At 36.7% G+C, this 21,619-nt stretch overlaps 1 protein-coding gene across 3 annotated transcripts in view; it reads left to right on the plus strand.

Moving 5' to 3' along the window:
* The window catches only part of CEMIP2 (cell migration inducing hyaluronidase 2), a 77,556-nt gene that overhangs the window by 30,968 nt on the left and 24,969 nt on the right, over nucleotides 1-21,619 (plus strand). For all 3 annotated transcript variants that reach the window (XM_061200345.1, XM_061200343.1, XM_061200344.1), the window contains exons 7-14: nucleotides 236-405; nucleotides 2,130-2,339; nucleotides 2,651-2,856; nucleotides 2,997-3,066; nucleotides 6,760-6,888; nucleotides 9,092-9,180; nucleotides 19,709-19,840; nucleotides 21,290-21,325. In XM_061200345.1, coding sequence (XP_061056328.1) covers nucleotides 236-405; nucleotides 2,130-2,339; nucleotides 2,651-2,856; nucleotides 2,997-3,066; nucleotides 6,760-6,888; nucleotides 9,092-9,180; nucleotides 19,709-19,840; nucleotides 21,290-21,325 — 1,042 coding nt within the window. The remainder of the gene's footprint in view (nucleotides 1-235; nucleotides 406-2,129; nucleotides 2,340-2,650; nucleotides 2,857-2,996; nucleotides 3,067-6,759; nucleotides 6,889-9,091; nucleotides 9,181-19,708; nucleotides 19,841-21,289; nucleotides 21,326-21,619) is intronic.

Here is a 21,619-nt window from a genome sequence, read left to right on the forward strand (position 1 = left end):
GTGTGGGTTTGATAGTTGGTAGTGAGGGTTAAGGCATTGAGTAAGGGATTAAACTAGATAATCCTTAAAATCTTTACTTCCTGGGATTCTGTGGTTCTGAGGTATTGAAGAATGGAAGAAAACAATAAATTTTAATAATGTCTTGGAGTTACAGAATAAAGAGGACTATCTTTTTGACATAAGTTTTATGTTTTCATTGTTCTAATGTTATTTTTGCTTTGCTGTCATCAACCAGAAACGCCTCAGTTCCTGCACATGGGTGAGATTATAGATGGTGTAGACATGAGAGCTGAGGTTGGAATTCTTACCCAGAATATTGTAATCCGAGGAGAAATGGAAGACTCATGCTACGCTGAAAACCAGTGCCAATTCTTTGATTATGATACCTTTGGGGGACATGTCATGGTAGGCAAAAGAATTTAATGAACTCTTTGAAACCCTGGCTGCTAAGTGCATGTTGAAAAAACTTTCAAGTTTTGGAATGAGATCTGTATGGCTATTGAAATCATATTTTATTTCTTTATCCAATAACAATGAGATTTTAGATGATTAAAAGATAAGGTTATATCTTTATTTAGTTGATCTGGACCTATAGTTAAACCATTTAAGAATTGTCCCATGAAGGATTAAATCAATTTACATTGGGAAGAACCAATTATACAGACAAAAAACCAAATAATCTCAGTATCATGCATGCAATCTCTGAAAGAATTAGTTTTTTTTTGGTTTTTTTAAAAAATTTAATTTATTTATTTATGGCTGTGTTGGGTCTTCGTTTTGTTTTTTTCTTAAGGTTTTAGTTTTTTTTTTTTTTAAAGGAATTCCTTTATTTTTATTATTTTTATTATTTATTTATTTTTAGCTACGTTGGGTCTTCGTTTCTGCCCAAGGGCTTTCTCTAGTTGCGGCAAACGGGGGTGCCTCTTCATCGCGGTGCGCGGTCCTCTCACTATCACGGCCTCTCTTGTTGCGGAGCACAGGCTCCAGACGCGCAGGCTCAGTAGTTGTGGCTCACAGGCCCAGTTGCTCTGCGGCATGTGGGATCCTTCCAGACCAGGGCTCGAACCCGTGTCCCCTGCATTGCCAGGCAGACTCTCAACCACTGTGCCACCAGGGAAGCCCGGGTCTTTGTTTTTGTGCAAGGGCTTTCTCTAGTTGCGGCAAGTGGGGGCCACTCTTCACCGCGGTGCGCGGGCCTCTCACTATTGCGGCCTCTCTTGTTGCGGAGCACAGGCTCAGCAATTGTGGCTCACGGGCCTAGTTGCTCCGCGGCATGTGGGATCTTCCCAGACCAGGGCTCGAACCTGTGTCCCCTCCATTGGCAGGCAGATTCTCAACCACTGCACCACCAGGGAAGCCCCAAATCAGTTTTTTTTAAAAAAACATATTATGAAACGGTAAGCAGTACACATTCAAAATATGTTTCTGTAAAGATATTTTTTGTATGCAGATTTTTATTCTGTAAAAGTACTGAACACTTACTGTGTGCTAAGCATTGCTTTCTGTACTAATGTATTGGACTCCTGGGCCGCATTTTGGCTACATGTGTCTTAAAATCAGTTTTTGTGCATTGAGTAGGCTATTGTTGGCTACGTTTCTATTGCACTGATTTCTAAAATGTTGGTCAGTGTCATTTCTTTGTTTTTAGTAGTGTGATAAAAAATCCAGTGTTTGTAAATATTGAGAACGCTCAAGTGGTGGATCAACAGTGGCGTTTTTAAAAAGGACTCAAGTAAACGACAGTATGTGCTAATTAAACATTGACGGAGGATTTAGAAATAATTATTTATCAAACTCTGGTGGAGATTATAGAAATGAAAGAATAAGACAAGACTGGAAATGGCCAAAATATTTGAACAAACCCAAACATATATACAGAAACCATTTCTGTAGTTTTCCTTGTTACATTTCCTTTATTCCTAATGAGAGGCTATTTTTATTGCTCTTTAAAGCATTCACTTATGTAAGGAAGCATTTGCTAAATTACGATCCAGGAAAACAGTCTAGTCTAGTCTCCTTCAGATATTTTCTATTAAAACAATATTTTTTGCTACTTTGCTATTCTGAGCTACTTTGCTGAAGCTACTTTGCTTACGTATTAGTTTGATTTTGGTTATCTTGTCTTACAGATAAAGAAAAATTTTACTTCAGTCCATCTTTCTCATGTGGAATTGAAACACATGGGTCAGCAGCACCTGGGGCGGTATCCTGTTCATTTTCACCTGTGTGGAGACGTGGATTATAAAGGAGGGTACAGACATGCAACATTTGTGGACGGCCTATCTATTCATCACAGCTTCTCAAGGTGTATCACTGTGCATGGGACAAATGGCTTGCTGGTAAGTAGCCTCACATTATGTTGATGCATATTATGGAAACAGTTAACTCTCCTTCATTCTCATGACTTCTCAATTTTATATAAGTAAGCTGTTATACCACATGTCTTACTCTATCCTGCTTTACTGAGAGTTCTGCTGTTTTTCTCTGTTCTTTTAAGAGATCAATGAACCCTGACATTTGACTTTGCCCCATCAGCTAAGATGAAAACTTCCTTTTGCTTTTGTACTGAGCATGCCTCATGAATAGCACTTGTCGCTTAAACCGCAGTCAATCTTGTTACCAATGACATCATACACTTGTATTTCTGCAGATAAAAGACACCATCGGATTTGACACACTAGGTCATTGTTTCTTTTTGGAAGATGGTATTGAACAGAGAAACACTTTGTTCCACAATCTGGGACTCCTCACCAAACCAGGCACCCTACTTCCCACTGATAGGAATAACTCCATGTGTACCACCATGCGGGAAAAAGTGTTTGGAAATTACATCCCTGTGCCTGCCACTGACTGTATGTGAGTAATTGGCGGAGTGAAAAACTCACTTGTGATGGTCAAGGGCTGTTGGCTTTTGGGGAAGATGTTTTGGGGGAGGTTTTTAATAGATGGGATTTTTCCTGATGAATGTTTAAATCACCTTAATAAATGCCTTTCAGGGCTGTTTCAACTTTCTGGATTGCTCATCCCAACAATAATCTGATTAATAATGCAGCTGCAGGCTCACAGGTAAATAATATTAAAGTGCTTCAGTTTTTTTGTATTCAAGTTTGTAAGTATTCTGGTTTATATATATGCAATGTAGTTTGTGGTAATCTAACTCAAGCACCTTGCTTTCTGGTGCAGCTTATTTCATTGAGAGCAGGCTATGGTTGAGATGGTTCTTCTATTTCTTCTAAATCATTTGTGCCAGTTAGTATTTATGAGTGTAGTAAGACAGGTGCTAAATGCCAGAAAAGAGGTGGGCTCATATCTAGGGTTATCATGTCATCTCCAGAGTGTATTTTTAGTGTATTACGTACGATCTTTCTGGCTTCCCTATTTCAGTCATATATTAATGAGCAAAGAAAGCCTTATGAGAGTGGATTATTCTGTAGAATATTATGACAATGGTCATTCTGGTCAAAGGGGCACATCCTTTTGTTAAATACAGGGATTGTATACACTTAGGGATTTCATCTCCTTGGTAAAGCAAGGACTCAATTGTGTGCCTTAAATTAACTATGTGCCTTAAATTGTTTCACATACACATACACAGGGATAACTTAAGAGTATAAATGAACTGTTTTTGGATGACAGAAATATCTCCGGGATAAGCTTGGGGAAATTTACATTTGTAATTGTGTGTTTTTAGAGCTGCTAATTTATAACATAAAAATGAATCTTTAAGACATGATACTATTATGAGTATATCTGTGCTGAAAACTATAGCACAGAAATATGAGCTTTGCAGCAAAACCTGAATATTCATATATATACATCATGGCTATTAACATTTTAAAAAGGAAAGAAATACTTAGCATTGTTTTCCAGGATGAAATAAAAAATTAGTTGAAGGGAGTATTTCTTCAAGATTACCAGAAAACAGGTATCACTGGGTGATGGTGGAATTCACATCTGTGATTTTTCTTAAAAACATAAAACATAAAATTCTCATTTGACAGAGCAGAGACCTGGACATTCAATCATTTCAGGCTTCTATTCATTCATTTTTCATCAAATATTTGTTGAGCCCATGGGATTTGTGTTGAGAGTTTCTGATTGGAAGATGAGATTTTGGGTAAAGGTGACCAAGGGTTTGATGTGCAGTCTTACCCCAGGATCATCTTCTGATCTGTTACATTACAAATGAACAGTCAGAGCAGAGATTCCTTTCAGCTGTTTTCAGAAGTCATGGGTTGAAGATCAAAGCAAATTGCAAATAGTCCATGAAAAATGTAAGGTGAGGTTGCCAGACATCCTTACTAGGCCTCATGTGAGAAAAGAAGAAAGCAGGTCTCTATCTTTTCCATCTCCTGTATGTTCTTCTTCCTATTCATTCTGTGAGTTCTTTTTTTCTCTCTAGAAAAATTGTTCCGGTAAAGCTCATGTTTTGGCAAGGGTTTTCCGCCCAAAGTAAATCAAACCCTTTCTTCTTGGTACCTTTCCACTGCCTTTTACAAAGCTCCCTTTACCTATTTTGACACCACAGAGTTTTAACAGGAAACAGCTGCTACCTCCTTATTCCCCTTTTTCTATCCCCCAACCTGAAACTCCATTGCATCTTGGTACGGTTTACTCTGCCCTCAGTTTATAGGGCTATGGTATGGAGCCTTCCTCACAGCCCTGCAAGTCTGTTTTGTGCCCAAAAGAATAGAGGTGGCAAACACATTTTTCAGAGTAGTTTGTTTTACTAAGACCCATCTGTAAAGTTTTATCATGGAAAAATCCCACATACTGCATTCGTTTTGGTGATATGTTTTCCACAATTCATCTCTCTATGCTCCTAAAGGACTTCGTTACAGCTAATACAGTACTTATTACATATATTATATTTTAGTTCTCTCTGTATTTCCCATTAGAGTATGAATTCTTTGAGACCTGGCACTAAATAAATGTTTGCTAAATTTGAATTGATACCATACTTTTGGACTATATATTTGAGTTTTAACAATCTGTTTAATCAAAGTTCCTTAATGTGAAGTTGTCCTTCACATTGGGCTGATTTGTAATTAAATCATAAAATAAAAAATTGTCACAGAGATTAAGAACATTTCATTTCGATTTTTATATCTTATTTTGAGTGTCAGAAGTTTTCAAACTGTTCTGCTGCCTTGGTTAAGGTAAGTAACACTGAAATTGAACAGACAGGACCCAGCCTTAGACAGCATCCTGATTCATGCATGTGGTGGTTTTTTCTGTTTGGCAAAAATTGCCTCGGGACAGGAAGGGCACTGGAGTTGTTTGAAAGAAGTCAGTGATCTCTGCATGTTGGTGGATAGTTGTTTAATAGGTATGACTCATCTATTGATCAGGTTTGGAGGTAAACAGGAAAAAACCCGTATTGCTAAAAGGCTATGCTGTCCTGGTCACATGGAAGGGAAGGGGAGGATTGTTTGGTTCTAGTTCTGTATGACTTCCCCCCCACCCCCAGCTGTTATTTAATACTTTGATTTAAAAAAAATTTTTATTGGAGTATAGTTGATTTACAATGTTGTGTTAATTTCAGGTGAATCAGTTATACATGTACATATAACCACTCTTTTTTTTTAGATTCTTTTCCCATATAGGCCATTACAGAGAACTGAGTACAGTTCCCTGTGCTATACAGCAGGTTCTTATTAGTTATCTATTTTATATATAGTCGTGTGTATATATCAGTCCCAATCTCCCAGTTTATCCCTCCTTCCCCCCAACCCCCCTTTATCCCCTGGTAACCAAAAGTTTCTTTTCTATTGGATTGGCCAAATGAACTTTTTGGCCAACCAAATACATCCGTGATTCTACTTCAGTTTTGTAAATAAGTTCATTTGTACCCTTTTTTTTAGATTCCACATATAAGTGATATCATATGATATTTGTCTTTCTGTGTCTGACTTACTTCACTCAGTATAACAATCTCTAGGTCCATCCATGTTGCTACAAATGGCATTATTTTGTTCTTTTTCATTGCGAGTAATATTCCATTGTGTGTGTGTATGTATGTATGTGTATATATATATACCACATCTTCTTTATCCATTCCTCTGTTGATGGACATTTAGGTTACTTCCATGTCCTGGCTGCATGAGTTTTTAAAGTAGATAATGATGGGAAAGTTACTTCGAAAATAAATTTTGGTATCAGCCAATTCTATCTTTCGTTCCCATCATTTTTTTTTTAAAATTAATTAATTAATTAATTTTTGGCTGCATTGGGCCTTCGTTGCTGCACACGGGCCTTCTCTAGTTGCAGCAAGCGGGGGCCACTCTTCATTGCGGTGCACGGGCCTCTCATTGTGGTGGCCTCTCCTGCTGCAGAGCACGGGCTGTAGGCGCGCGGGCCTCAGCAGTTGTGGCTCGCGGGCTCTAGAGCGCAGGCTCAGCAGTTGTGGCGCATGGGCCCAGCTGCTCCGCGGCATGTGGGATCCTCCCGGACCAAGGCTCGTACTCGTGTCCCCTGCACTGGCAGGCGGACTCCCAACCACTGCACCACCAGGGAAGCCCTTTCGTCCCATCTTACAAGCAAAATTAAATTTGCTTTTTTTTTTAAAGCCTGATACACTGCTTTGAGGGTGCTAGATGAGTGCACAACTCTTTAGAGTCAATTCTGAACCTGAACCAATGAATAATTAGTGTTAAAAAGATGAAACTTGTTTGTGAAATGCTTAGGTTATGTGAGAGTGTTTCATAGAGTGGCTTTATAAAAGGAGGCTTTTTAATAATCTTGCCCTTTTAATTATAGGATGCTGGAATATGGTATTTATTCCACAAGGAACCTACGGGGGAATCCAGTGGATTGCAGCTCTTAGCGAAACCAGAACTCACTCCATTGGGAATATTTTATAACAACAGGGTCCATTCAAGTTTTAAGGTAGGTTCCTAAATTTTAACAATCAGTACATACGATTTGCAGGATAGAGGATGGACTACTGTGATTACAACTGAGAAATGTTAATATTAGGTAGAACTTGTCATCAGAGAAAGTAATTTGTGATTAAATAAGCAGACTCCTAACCTTGCCACATTCAGGATGTATAGACAGCTTTCTGTTTATACACACATAGGAATATATGCTACGGCACACATGTACATACAATCTGAATAATTATAATAATGGACTTGACTTATGAATCCTCATCCTCTTCCTTCCCTCCCCTTGCCTTCTTTCCAATCTTTAATATCATTACATGTTTCTAAGGCTGTACACATTAGTGTATTATATGCTTCTGGAGCTTAAAAAGCATATTTTCTCTCTTCTCTCAGTGCTAATAGGGTGTCCTATTGGACATTTAATACTAGTTATGTAAATAGTGAAATTTTGTTTAAGAATATTTGACCTAATTTAAAATGATATATAGGTCAAGGAGACAAAAGGCCATTTAAGAACTCTAACTTTCATGATATTTGGCACTTGTCCCCACCTCCCTGGTGATAAATGCATCTGGTTCATTTTATGCTCACAAGGCATCTTGATATTTTCATCATGTGATACAATGCCCAGATTCTTTACTCTGATGTGCCCATCAAAGTTGAATTAATACTTTCCATTTATGATACTCAGAGGATCCTTTAAAAACCTAAGTGTGATATAATTTGAAGAGCTTAGAATCACTTGATGAAGACTTGAGAGAGGAAAAAACTTAGAAAGAATTGTGGTTTTTATGAACTGAATAGTTGATTAAGGCTAGTAATTGTTGAAAGCAGCACTTCAAAGCAGAAATCCTCAAAATTTTCTTATTATAAGTGGTATTACAAAAAACACCTTATTCTAATTAATTTTTTTAATGTCATATACCATGAGGACATGTAGTAATCTACTGTATCAATTTAAAATAAAAGATATTAGATCTAAATAATGAGTGGATTATTAGGTTTTAACTTGTTAAATTTGGGAATGACTATCCAGAGTGATATCAGACATCCAGCCTGCTGGATGTCTCAGGGACACATAAATAAAATGTGGTCAACACGAAAATTCTTATTTTTGTCCCCAGACCCATTTCTGCATCTCCATTTCAGTGAATGAAACCATTAGCCACTTAATTGCCCAGACTAGAAATATATGAACCTTTATTGTTTGTTTCCTTTCCCTTATCCTTAGACATTTTATTAATTACTAAATGGTATCAATTCTACCTAGTAAAGAATTCTCACTCTATTTTACCTGTTACTACTGTCACAAGTCTAGATCACCTTTATTTCTCTTCTGGATTACTGTAGTCAGCTCCTATTTTTTCTCTTATCTCTCTTTTTGCCCCTTTCTAATTCATTATCCATCTTGTAGCTACAGTATTCTTTCTTAAAATGCACTTGATTACATTGCCTTTATTAAAAGTCCCATTGTCTTGATTCTTTAGTGTATCAACTCTGCACCATCTGGCATTTGCTTCTCTTTAGTCTTCTTCCTTACCTTTCCTCCCTCCATACATTTCCTGTTAGTCCAGCTAAGATTTTTTTCCCTCAGATGTGCCATGCTTTCTCTCATCCCCAGACGTTTTGTACAAATGATTCCCTTGAGTACTTTCTGCTGGGTTCTTCAACTGTTTCCCACCCACTCCCTGCCCTTCATCCCTGACCTGTTCTGTGTGGTTAGTTCCTTCAAGTTTCAGCTTTAGGATGTCACTTCTTTTTGGAGACATTCCCTGAATTCTCTCTCTCTTACCTTCACAAAAGGTCTTATCTCGGTGCTTTTCTTATGTGCTGCCAAAGCATCATCTACTTCCTTTGTTATATGCTTTTCATATTGGATGGTAATTGTTTATTTAATTGCATGTCTTCCTGCTAGTTTATGTGTCAGTAACAGCAAAGACCATAGTTTTCTGGTTGACGTATAATGCTTGGTGCCTACCCTAAGGTGGGCACTAAATAAATGTTTGCTGAATGACCAAATGAGTAAAAGTATTAAAAAAATACAGTAAAGTAGCTCTTTTCATAATACCTTTGCTTTGCTGTTTATTCCCTTCTCCCTCCTTTTTTGGTAGATGTGATAAGCTAAAACTTATTTCATGAATCATTATATATATAGTTATATCTTGGGATTCATATTCATTTCAGTCCATTATTATATTTTCCAGGCTGGCTTATTTATTGACAAAGGTGTCAAAACAACCAGTGCTAGTGCTGCTGACCCAAGGGAGTACCTCTGTTTGGATAACAGTGCAAGGTAGAACTGGTCCTTTTAAATCACACTCAAGCCATATCTTGCCAAAGTAAAACTTTCTGAGTTAAGCTGTTGTGCTCGTTCTCCAGTAACATATTTAAACTGAAGTTTTCAGGGTTTGTAGGAGGGTCTTGGAAAAACATTTATTTTGCTGTTCTAGGTCCTGTGGCTGGGCTTTTCATCTGATTGAGATGCCAAAGAAATTGATGCTTTTCTCTTTTTGACAGTTGTAAATTGATGTTAGAGAGAGTTGTAGAAAGAGAAAGAAAAAGAAGAGAGATATGTTGAAAAACGGTTCAAAATTTTGCCAAAAGTAGAATGTGATTCATTGAAAAACAAGTTAAGCTAAGATGTTTTAATATAATCCCTGAAAACCAAGGCATATATAATTTATTGTTAGTGGTCAAAATGGAATGTTGCGTTAAATCTATTTCAAAGGGAAAAGTCTCAAACTTGATGATTAAGCTAGTTCTGGTTCAGTTGTTCATAGTCTCAGATTCATATCATAGCTGGGCTATGTGTTACTCCTTTATAACCACAAAATGTGGTTGGGATATGGATCAGGATTTCAACAAAGTTTTTTTTTTACATGCTGTATATGAGCCAAAATAAATAAAATGTCTCCAATGGAAACAAAATTTTCTGGAAAAGATGGCAACTTAAGGTCATAGTCAGTAGAAGCTGTGTACATGTTATTTTTCTATATTTCAAGTTGATTGACCAACTAAAGGATCTGAAAGGGTGCTAGATTTAATAGGCTCTGTTGACAGTTATTTAAGAAAAGGATGACAGGCGCTATTGTTCACAAGGGAATAAAGTAGGAGTCACACTGGAGGTCGGTAAAGCAGAATCCTTGTGACACAGTAATAAAGGTTGGGAGAAAACTGGGCAAATAAGTTAGTAAAATTAATCATTGTTAAAGGTCAAGTTGAGCCTGAAATATATTAAAGCAATGATCAGAAAACATTTGAGAAGTGGAGAAATTGTGGGCATTGTTTAAATAAAACACAAGGAAGGTACTGGACACCTAATAGCTGAGCAAGATATGACATGGAAAAAGAGGAGATAAACTTGAGATGAAAAAGGAGCATACAGATGACAACAAATTATGAACCAAAAAGAGAATATTAACTGACAAAACAAAGAAATCTTTGCTAGAAGATTGCTGCTGCTTTTTAAAAGAGTTTGTTATAACTGGTAGAACTAATAATGTGTACTTTGCTAAGTTAGCATTAACAGAAAAATCTTTATACACAGCACAATTGACTCTCTTATCTGCCTTAAAAAATTACATGTGTGTGTATAAATGGATGGATGAGAAAATATATTTCAGAATCTATTGATATTTTCATTATACTTGACAATAAAACAACTTGTTCATAGTGGCCTAAGAAGTTCTTTACCGTGTGTGAGTGTATGATATTATGATAATGGTATTCTTTCCTCTGCTCTCTATTACTTTTATTACTAGTTTATAAATACATACATATTGGTAAGGAATTAGACTCCATTTGGAAGTTGTTATTGAAAAGAACTGATTATAGGAGAGGAGTAACAAGACATTTGGCAGCTAGTATATACATTTAATTTTGTATAAACTAATGTATAAGATATGCCCTCATGCATTCATGCAGTTCAGACATGAGTAAAAATGATAAAACTCAAAACACAAATGAGTAATAAGGCAGCCCATGAATTAAACATCAGGCTCATGGGATCCAGAAGATATTTAGTCTGTTCATCAAAGGGGAAGTTGACCTAATAGTTAATCAGATGAGCCTTTCCTTGTGTCTTCAAGATATGAAATTACAGGAATCCAAAGATGGGATATTTTAAATCCAGAAAGCTCCCAGTTTAAGATTGGGAAATTTCATCTAAAAGGGTAAAAGAGCATGAGAACCAACTAGTGCATTTAAAGCAGAGGACAATTAAGGGAGAGTTGGGAAGTGGGCTGAAGGCTTATACATGAAGGTGATAGAAAATTAACTGCATTTTCTACATACCAAGTGGGAAAGAGATTGAAAAATAAAGGTTATCCGAGCAAGTGGTCAGTGATTTATATGGATAGAAATTTCAGAAAAAATGAGATGGCTACAGCAGAAAATCAGATGTTGCTTTACTGTACTTTTTTTTTTTTTCTTTTTGGCTTTCTTTTAGAACATTGTGTAGTTTCTTTACCAGAACTCTTCCATCTGCTTGATATTATGTGATGACTGCAAAGCTGTTTGGCAGCAACTACAATGCCAGAAGAGTGGGTGATGGCTCAGAGTCAGACTTTTTACCCCTTAGGTCAGAGCCATTTAGTGTAAGGGGTTATGTTCACAATCTAAGGGTGGATGTAGCGCTTTCTAGATTGGTCTTACCATCCGTTCTCCATTATCCTTTCACCAAGTAGCAGCTAGTGACCAGTTAAAAAGTGAAATCCGGTTATATCACTGCCCTGACTCCATGTTTCTGATGACTTTCCATCACACTTATTTATTTATCCACCTGCTTTATTGAGGTATGATTGACATTTAAAAAGCTGTGCATATATAATGTATAGAACTCGGTAAGTTTGGAGATAAGTACACACCCATGAACTATCAAGGGCATAGACTTATCCATCACCTGCCAAAGTTTCCTTCTACCTCCTTTATGGTCGTTATTTTCTTAATTAAAAAAAATTCAATTTTTTGTGGAAAGATCACTTACCTGAAGATCTACTCTCTTAGCACATTTTAAGTATACAATACAGTATTTTTAGCTGTAGGCACTATGCTGTAGAGTAGATCTCTAGAATTTATTTATCTTACATAACTAAAGCTTTTGTGCCCTTTGACTATCACTTCCCCATTTCCTCCTCCCTCCAGCCCCTGGCAACCACCATTCTACTTTTACCTTTGCATTTAAAATAAAGAACCACACCCTTGCCTGGCACATGCCTTCCTGTCTATCCTCTCCCTCTTGGTTCTTACTTACCAGCCAATCTGCTTATTGTTCCTTGAATATGCCAAGCTCACTCATGCCTAAGGACCTTTGCACTTGCTGTTTTCTGGACATAGCTGCTTCTCAAATCATACATATTTGATGAGCACCTACCATGTGCCAGCAACTTTCATAGTGACATTTGTGCAAATGATGTTTCTTTAACGTGTGATTGAAAATCTCAACCTGCTGAATTGGTTTTTGTAAAGCTGTGTAGTTTTTCTCTCCCCACCTGCCCAGCTTTGTAAGATTATGATGGAAATGATCTTTTTTTAAATTAGGTGGCCTTATGGAATTATTTGAGTTGTTACAGTTGACAGGTTTTTTTTTTGTTTTTTTGGGGGGGGATGCCATGCTGCATGGCATGTGGGATCTTACTTCCCCGACCAGGGATCAAACCCATGCCCCTTGCAGTGGAAGTGCGGAGTGCTAACCACTGAACTGCCAGGGAATTCCTGGTAAACAGATTTTGTTTTGTTTTTTTAAGAAAAAAATTTTTTTTGAATTTTTGAATTTTATTTTATTTATTTTTTTAGACAGCAGGTTCTTATTAGTTATCCATTTTATACACATCAGTGTATATATGTCAATCCCAATCTCCCAATTCATCACACCACCACCACCCCCCACCCCTGCTTTCCCCCCTTGGTGTCGATACGTTTATCCTCTACATCTGTGTCTTTATTTCTGCCCTGCAAACCGGTTCATCTGTACCATTTTTCTAGGTTCCACATGTATGCGTTAATATACGATATTTGTTTTTCTCTTTCTGACTTCACTCTGTATGACAGTCTCTAGATGCATCCACCTCTCTACAAATGACCCAATTTCGTTCCTTTTTATGGCTGAGTAATATTCCATTGTATAGATGTACCACATCTTCTTTATCCATTCGTCTGTCGATGGGCATTCAGGTTGTTTCCATGACCTGGCTATTGTAAATAGTGCTGTGATGAACATTGTGGTGCATGTGTCTTTTTGAATTATGGTTTTCTCTGGGTATATGTCCAGTAGTGGGATTGCTGGGTCATATAGTAACTCTATTTTTAGTTTTTTAAGGAACCTCCATACTGTTCTCCATAGTGGCTGTATCAATTTACATTCCCACCAACAGTGCAAGAGGGTTCCCTTTTCTCCACACCCTCTCCAGCATTTGTTGTTTGTAGATTTTCTGATGATGCCCATTCTAACTGGTGTGAGGTGATACCTCATTGTAGTTTTGATTTGCATTTCTCTAATAGTGATGTTGAGCAGTTTTTCATGTGCTTCTTGGCCATCTGTGTGTCTTTGGAGAAATGTCTATTTACATCTTCTCCCCATTTCTTGCTTGGGTTGTTTGTTTTTTTAATATTGAGTTGTATGAGATGTTTATATATTTTGGAGATTAATCCTTTGGAGATTCGTTTGCAAATATTTTTTCCCATTCTGAGGGTTGTCTTTTCGTCTTGTTTGTAGTTTCCTTTGCTTTGCAAAAGCTTTTAAGTTTCATTAGGTCCCATTTGTTTATTTTTGTTTTTATTTCCATTACTCTAGGAGGTGGATCAAAAAAGATATTGCTGTGATTTATGTCAATGAGTGTTCTTCCTGTGTTTTCCTCTAAGAGTTTTATAGTGTCTGATCTTACATTTAGGTCTCTAATCCGTTTTGAGTTTATTTTTGTGTATGGTGTTGGGGAGTATTCTAATTTAATTCTTTTACTTGTAGCTGTCCAATTTTCCCAGCACCACTTATTGAAGAGACTGTCTTTTCTCCATTGTATATCCTTGCCTCCTTTGTCATAGATTAGTTGACCATAGGTGCGTGGGTTTGTCTCTGGGCTTTCTATCCTGTTCCATTGATCTATATTTCTGTTTTTGTGCCAGTACCATATTGTCTTGATTACTGTAGCTTTGTAGTATAGTCTGAAATCAGGGAGTCTGATTCCTCCAGCTCTGTTTTTTTCCCTCAAGACTGCTTTGGCTATTCGGGGTCTTTTGTGTCTCCATACAAATTTTAAGATTTTTTGTTCTAGTTCTGTAAAAAATTCCATGGATAATTTGATAGGGATTGCATTGAATCTGTAGATTGCTTTGGGTAGTATAGTCATTTTCACAATGTTGATTCTTCCAATTCAAGAACATGGTATATCTCTTCATCTGTTTGTATCGTCTTTAATTTTTTTCATCAGTGTCTTATAGTTTTCTGCATACGGGTCTTTTGTCTCCCTAGGTAGGTTTATTCCTCAGTATTTTATTCTTTTTGTTGCAATGGTAAATGGGAGTGTTTGCTTAATTTCTCTTTCAGATTTTTCTTCATTAGTGTATAGGAATGCAAGAGATTTCTGCATTAATTTTGTATCCTGCTACTTTACCAATTTCATTGATTAGCTCTAGTAGTTCTCTGGTTGCATCTTTAGGATTCTCTATGTATAGTATCATGTCATCTGCAAACAGTGACAGTTTTACTTCTTCTTTTCCAATTTATATTCCTTTTATTTATTTTTCTTCTCTGATACCGTGCTATGTTGAATAATAGTGGTGAGTGTGGACATCCTTGTCTTGTTCCTGATCTTAGAGGAGATGCTTTCAGTTTTTCACCATTGAGAATGATATTTGCTGTGGGTTTGTCATATATGGCCTTTATTATGTTGAGGTGGGTTCCCTCTATGCCCACTTTCTGGAGAGTTTTTATCATAAATGGGTGTTGAATTTTGTCAAAAGCTTTTTCTGTATCTATTGAGATGATCATATGGTTTTTCTTCTTCAATTTGTTAATATGGTGTATCACATTGATTGATTTGCGTATATTGAAGAATCGTTGCATCCCTGGGATAAATCCCACTTGATCATGGTGCATGATCCTTTTAATGTGTTATTGGATTCTGTTTGCTAGTATTTTGTTGAGGACTTTTGCATCTATATTCATCAGTGATATTGGTCTGTCATTTTCTTTTGTTGTAGTATCTTTGTCTGGTTTTGGTATCAGGGTGATGGTGGCCTCATAGAATGAGTTTGGGAGTGTTCCTTCCTCTGCAATTTTTTGAAAGAGTTTGAGAAGAATGGGTGTTATCTCTTCCCTAAATGTTTGATAGAATTCACCTGTGAAGCCATCTGGTCCTGGACTTCTGTTTGTTGGAAGATTTTTTTTTTTTTTTTGGAAGTTTTTAAATCACGGTTTCAATTTCATTACTTGTGATTGGTCTGTTCATATTTTCTATTTCTTCCTGGTTGGAAGGAAGGTTCCTGGTTCCTCCAGTCTTGGAAGGTTATACTTTTCTAAGGATTTGTCCATTTCTTCCAGGTTGTCCATTTTATTGGCATAGAGTTGCTTGTAGTAGTCTCTTAGGATGCTTTGTATTTCTGTGATGTCTGTTGTAACTTCTCCTTTTTCATTTCTAATTTTATTGACTTGAGCCCTCTCCCTCTTTTTCTTGATGAGTCTGGCTAATGGTTTATCAATTTTGTTTATCTTCTCAAAGAACCAGCTTTTAGTTTTATTGATCCTTGCTATTGTTTTCTTTTTTTCTACTTCATTTATTTCTGCTCTGATCTTTATGATTTCTTTCCTTCTACAAACTTTGGGTTTCGTTTGTTCTTCTCTCTCTAGTTCCTTTAGGTGTAAGGTTAGATGTTTATTTGAGATTTTTCTTGTTTCTTGAGGTAGGCTTGTATTGCTATAAACTTCCCTCTTAGAACTGCTTTTGCTGCATCCCATAAGTTTTGGATCATCGTGTTTTCATTGTAGTTTGTCTCTAGGTATTTTTTGATTTCCTCTTTGATTTCTTCATGATCTCTTGGTTATTTAGTAACATATTGTTTAGCCTCCATGTGTTTGTGTTTTGTACATTTTTTTTCCCTGTAATTGATTTCTAATCTCATAGCATTGTGGTCAGAAAAGGTGCTTGATATGATTTCAATGTTCTTAAATTTACTGAGGCTTGATTTGTGACCCAAGGTGTGATCTATCCTGGAGAATGTTCCGTGTGCACTTGAAAAGAAAGTGTAATCTGCTGTTTTTGGATGGAATGTCCTATAAATATCAATTAAATCTATCTGGTCTATTGTGTCATTTAAAGCTTGTGTCTCCTTATTAATTTTCTGTTTGGATAATCTGTCCATTGGTGTAAGTGAGGTGTTAATGTCCCCCACTATTATTGTGTTACTGTCGATTTCCTCTTTTATAGCTGTTAGCAGTTGCCTTATGTATTGGGGTGCTCCTATGTTGGGTGCATATATATTTATAATTGTTATATCTTCTTGGATTGATCCCTTGATCATTATGTAGTGTCCTTCCTTGTCTCTTGTAACATTCTTTATTTTAAAGTCTATTTTATCTGATATGAGTATTGCTACTCCAGGTTTCTTTTGATTTCCATTTGCATGGAATATCTTTTTCCATCCCCTCACTTTCAGTCTGTATGTGTCCCTAGGTCTGAAGTGGGTCTCTTGTAGACAGCATATATATGGGTCTTGTTTTTGTATCCATTCAGCGAGCCTGTGTCTTTGGTTGGAACATTTAATCCATTCACGTTTAAGGTAGTTACCGATATGTATGTTCCTATGACCGTTTTCTTAATTGTTTTGGGTTTGTTTTTGTAGGTCCTTTTCTTCTCTTGTGTTTCCCACTGAGAGAAGTTCCTTTAACATTTGTTGTAGAGCTGGTTTGGTGTTGCTGAATTCTCTTAGCTTTTGCTTTTCTGTAAAGCTTTTGATTTCTCCGTCGAATCTGAATGAGATCCTTGCGGGGTAGAGTAATCTTGGTTGTAGTTTCTTCCCTTTCATCACTTTAAATATATCATGCCACTCCCTTCTGGCTTGTTGAGTTTCTGCTGTGAAATCAGCTGTTAACCTTATGGGAGTTCCCTTGTATGTTATTTGTTGTTTTTCCCTCGTTGCTTTCAGTAATTTTTCTTTGTCTTTATTTTTTGTGAATTTGATTACTATGTGTCTCAGTGTGTTTCTCCTTGGGTTTATCCTGCCTGGGGTTCTCTGCGCTTCCTGGACTTGGGTAGCTATTTCCTTTCCCATGTTAGGGAAGTTTTTGACTATAATCTCGTCAAATATTTTCTTGCGTCCTTTCTCTCTGTCTTCTCCTTTTGGGACCCGTATTATGTGAATGTTGTTGCGTTTAATGTTTTCCCAGAGGTCTCTTAGACTGTCTTCATTTCTTTTCATTCTTTTTTCTTTATTCTGTTCCGTGGCAGTGAATTCCACCTTTCTGTCTTCCGGGTCACTTATGCGTTCTTCTGCCTCAGTTATTCTGCTATTGATTCCTTCTAGTGTATTTTTCATTTCAGTTATAATATTGTTCATCTCTGTTTGTTTGTTCTTTAATTCTTCTAGGTGTTTGTTCTTTAATTCTTCTAGGTCTTTGTTAAACATTTCTTGCATCTTCTCGATCTTTGCCTCCATTCTTTTTCCAAGTTCCTGGATCATCTTCACTATCATTATTCTGAATTCTTTTTCTGGAAGGTTGCCTATCTCCACTTCATTTAGTTGTTTTCTGGGGTTTTATCTTGTTCTTTCATCTGGTACACAGTCCTCTGCTTTTTCACTTTGTCTGTCTTTCTGTGAATGTGGTTTTCCTTCCACAGGCTGCAGAATTGTAGTTCTTGTTGCTTCTGCTATCTGCCCTCTGGTGGATGAGGCTATCTAAGAGGCTTGTGCAAGTTTCCTGATGCTAGGGACTGGTGGTGGGTAGAGCTGGGTATTGCTCTGGTGGGCAGAGCTCAGTAAAACTTTAATCTGCTTGTCTGCTGATGGTTGGAGCTGGGTTCCCTCCCTGTTTGTTGTTTGGCCTGAGGCGGCCCAAGGCGACCCAACACTGAAGCCTACCTGGCCTTTGGTGGGGCTAATGGCAGACTCTGAGAGAGCTTATGCCAAGAAGTACTTCCCAGAACTTTTGCTGCCAGTGTCCTTGTCCTCATGGTGAGACAGAGCCATCTCCCGCCTCTGCAGGTGACCCTCCAATCCTAGCAGGTAGGTCTGGTTCAGTCTCCTATGGGGTCAATGCTCCTTCCACTGGGTCCCGATGCGCACACTGCTTTGTGTGTGCCTGCCAAGAGTGCAGTTTCTGTTTCCCCCAGTCCTGTCGAAGTCCTGCAATCAAATCCCGCTAGCCTTCAAAGTCTGATTCTCAAGGATTTCCTCCTCCCGTTGCCAGCCCCCCAGGTTGGGAAGCATGACGTGGGGCTCAGAACCTTCACTCCAGTGGGTGATCTTCTATGGTATAAGTGTACTCCAGTTTTTGAGTCACCCACCCAGCAGTTATAGGATTTGATTTTTTTGTGATTGAGCCCCTCCTACCGTCTCATTGTGGCCTCTTGTTTGTCTTTGGATGTGGGGTATCTTTTTTGGTGAGTTCCATTGTCTTCCTGTCATTGATTGTTCAGCAGTTAGTTGTGATTCCGTTGCTCTCGCAGGAGGGAGTGAGCGCATGTCCTTCTACTCCGCCATCTTGAACCAATCTCCCTGGTTAACAGTTTTTGATACCAATTTTTTTTGCGTTTTCATTAAGGTCCTTGTAAATGTTTTACAAGGACGAGAAAGAAGAAGTAACATTCAGTCTTTATAATTAATAAGTCAATGAAATACAATCTTTTTTTAAGTGCTGATACTTTTTTTCTTTATATTTTTTATTATAGTAGATTTACAATATTAGTTTCAGGTATACAACATAGTGATTCAATATTTTTATAGATTATACTCCGTTTAAAGTTACTATAAAAGAATGGCTAGATTTCCCTGTGCTATACAATATATCCTTGTTGCTTATTTATTTCATACATAGTAGTTTGTATGTCTTAATCCCATACCCTTATGTTGCCCCCGCATCTACTCTCTCCTCACTGGTAACTACTAGTTTGTTCTCTGTGTCTGTGAGTCTGTTTCTGTTTTGTTATATTCATTTGTTTGTTTTATTTTTTAGGTTACACTTATACGTGATAATGTAGAGTATTTGTCTTTCTCTGTCTGACTTATTTCACTAAGTAGAATACCCTTTAGGTCCATCCACGTTGCAAATGGCAGAATTTCATTCTTTTTTATGGCTGAGTAATATTCCATAAATATAATCTATTTTAAATTTAGGCTTTTTAAAGATATTGAATCCAGTTTTCTCTCTATCTAAAACATTTCACCAGCACACAACTCAAATAATGCTCTGGTTCACATATATGTATGTTGAAATATATGATTAATTTACTCAGTAAGTTTATATTAATATCATGTAGCTTGAGAATTTGTGAAAACATACTATATTTCGTGGTCTGAGGTTTTTTTGTTTATCTTTGAAATGGTTTCAGTGCTTAGAGTGTTCTATAATGTCCCTTTTATAATATAAATTGATTAAAAATAAACTATGAAATATGAAAGCAGTTGTCTGCAAATTTGTATTTTTTTTCAATATTTGAAATGCAAATAATTAAGTTGTGTCTTAAGAAGTTTTTTTTTTAGTTTTGTTTTGTTCAAAGTTAAATTCTGCTTTTTGACACTTAAGCTTATAATCGTAAACAGCTTATTTACATTGCCTTTTCGTTACTCTTTTTAAAAGTCCTTTTTTTTTTTTTTTTTCTCCTAACCCCAAGGTTTCGGCCTCATCAGGATGCAGACCCTGAAAAGCCACGTGTTGCTGCTTTAATTGACAGGCTCATTGCTTTTAAAAATAATGATAACGGAGCTTGGGTCAGAGGGGGAGACATTGTCGTTCAGAATTCAGCGTGGGTATTCTCTATGAAATTATTATCTGATGACACTGATGTATTTATTTTTTAAGGCTATTTTTAAAAACCCAGTAGACTGAAAGTACAGTGGTGGTTTCTGGAATCATAGTATCATTACTAATAGAACAAGCTCTGAGGAAATATGCTAGCATTAACTGACTGCAAATGTTTGGAATCGTCTCATTCTGCTGCTTTTATTGGAACTGAACTTGTCTGGTGACATGAGAGCTTTTTGATGAGATTAAACAGAAACTGGGACTTTTAACTTTATGTAACAAACATGGTCTATGTCAGAGAGCTAAATAAAGATTTTGAAACTACCTGCATTTTTTTCCTTCCTTTGGAAACTCAGTTTCCTGATGCTCTTCCACTGCCATTCAAAACAAAAGTTTTGAATTTTCCCTTAATAAGTCTGTTGACTTATGTCTTAACATGACTTGAGGCAGTAAGCATCTCACTTCTTTTCCATTTGTATAATTTTAGGAGAAGTCTGATGTATGTTGAGGTAAGATTTGGTGTTCAGGAGTCTAGAAAAATGTTTTTTTCTGGCTGGTACTGACATTAGCTGCTTGGCATTTTACCATCATCTCTGACTTTTATCATGCAAAAAAAATGGATATTGTATAAAATCTGTAGAAATAGCTTGGGTATTAATGTTGAAAAGTTTTGAAGAGAATACCGTGATCTAATTGTTAAAAATTAGTCGTTCCTTGGTATCCGTGGGGGATTGGTTCCAGGACTCCCCATGGGTACCAAAATCCTGATGCTCAAGTTCCTTATGTAAAATGGCATAGTATTTGCATATAACCTACACACATCCTCCTGTATACTTTAAATAATCTCTATAACTTATTATATCCAAGACAATGTAAATGCTATCTAAATAGTTGTAAATGCAATGTAAATGCTATGTAAATAGTTGCCAGCACTGGACAAATTTAAGTTTTGCTTTTTGGAATTTTCCAGAATTTTTTTTTTTAATATTTCTGATCCACAGTTGGTTGAATCTGTGGGTGCAGAACCCACAGATATGGGGGCCAAGTATAATGATAAAAATTATAATTATAGCTAACACTTACCTGCTGCTTACTCTGTGCCAGACACTGTTCTAAATAGTTGACACTAATTAGCATTTGAATGCTTTCAAGTATCCTATGAGGAAGCTTATATTATTATTTCAACCTTTAGGTGAGAAAACTGAGGGACAAACAGGTTGAATAACTTGCCACACGGCTAGTAATTGGCAAAGCTGAGATTGGAACCAGGTGCCTTCACTGTGGAGCCTATGCTTTTCATTATTGGAAAGTGAAATTTTTGTGTGGTCTTGGACAGTAAACATTACTGGAACTTCCTGGATTTTATGACAATTAAATATTTTGAGAGAATTACCTCTTCTTATATGATGTGATAAATTAAAATGTTCCCTCATTCTCTTTTTTCTTATAGATTTGCAGATAATGGAATAGGACTGACCTTTGCCAGGTTTGTAATTACTTTTAAAAATACTTATCTGATTATTTTAAAGCTGTAAGGTAAAATAACCTTGATATATATTTTTTGATAACACAGGAATGTTATATCATTTATTAACATTAAAAAAATTAGCATTCACTTCCTGATGCCACTTGAGGGCCAAAAATACACTTTTATTGATTAATTGAACTTATACCAAAGTAGGAGATGAATCTAGCTGCAATGACACAGAAGGGTAGGCCCACCATATTTTTTGCTTAAAAGAAAACACTTGAGCTTTAGATTAAAGATCTTAAAAAGTAG

This window comes from Eubalaena glacialis, chromosome 9 (genome assembly GCF_028564815.1).
Source record: "Eubalaena glacialis isolate mEubGla1 chromosome 9, mEubGla1.1.hap2.+ XY, whole genome shotgun sequence".
Classification (NCBI taxonomy): Eukaryota; Metazoa; Chordata; class Mammalia; order Artiodactyla; family Balaenidae; genus Eubalaena; species Eubalaena glacialis.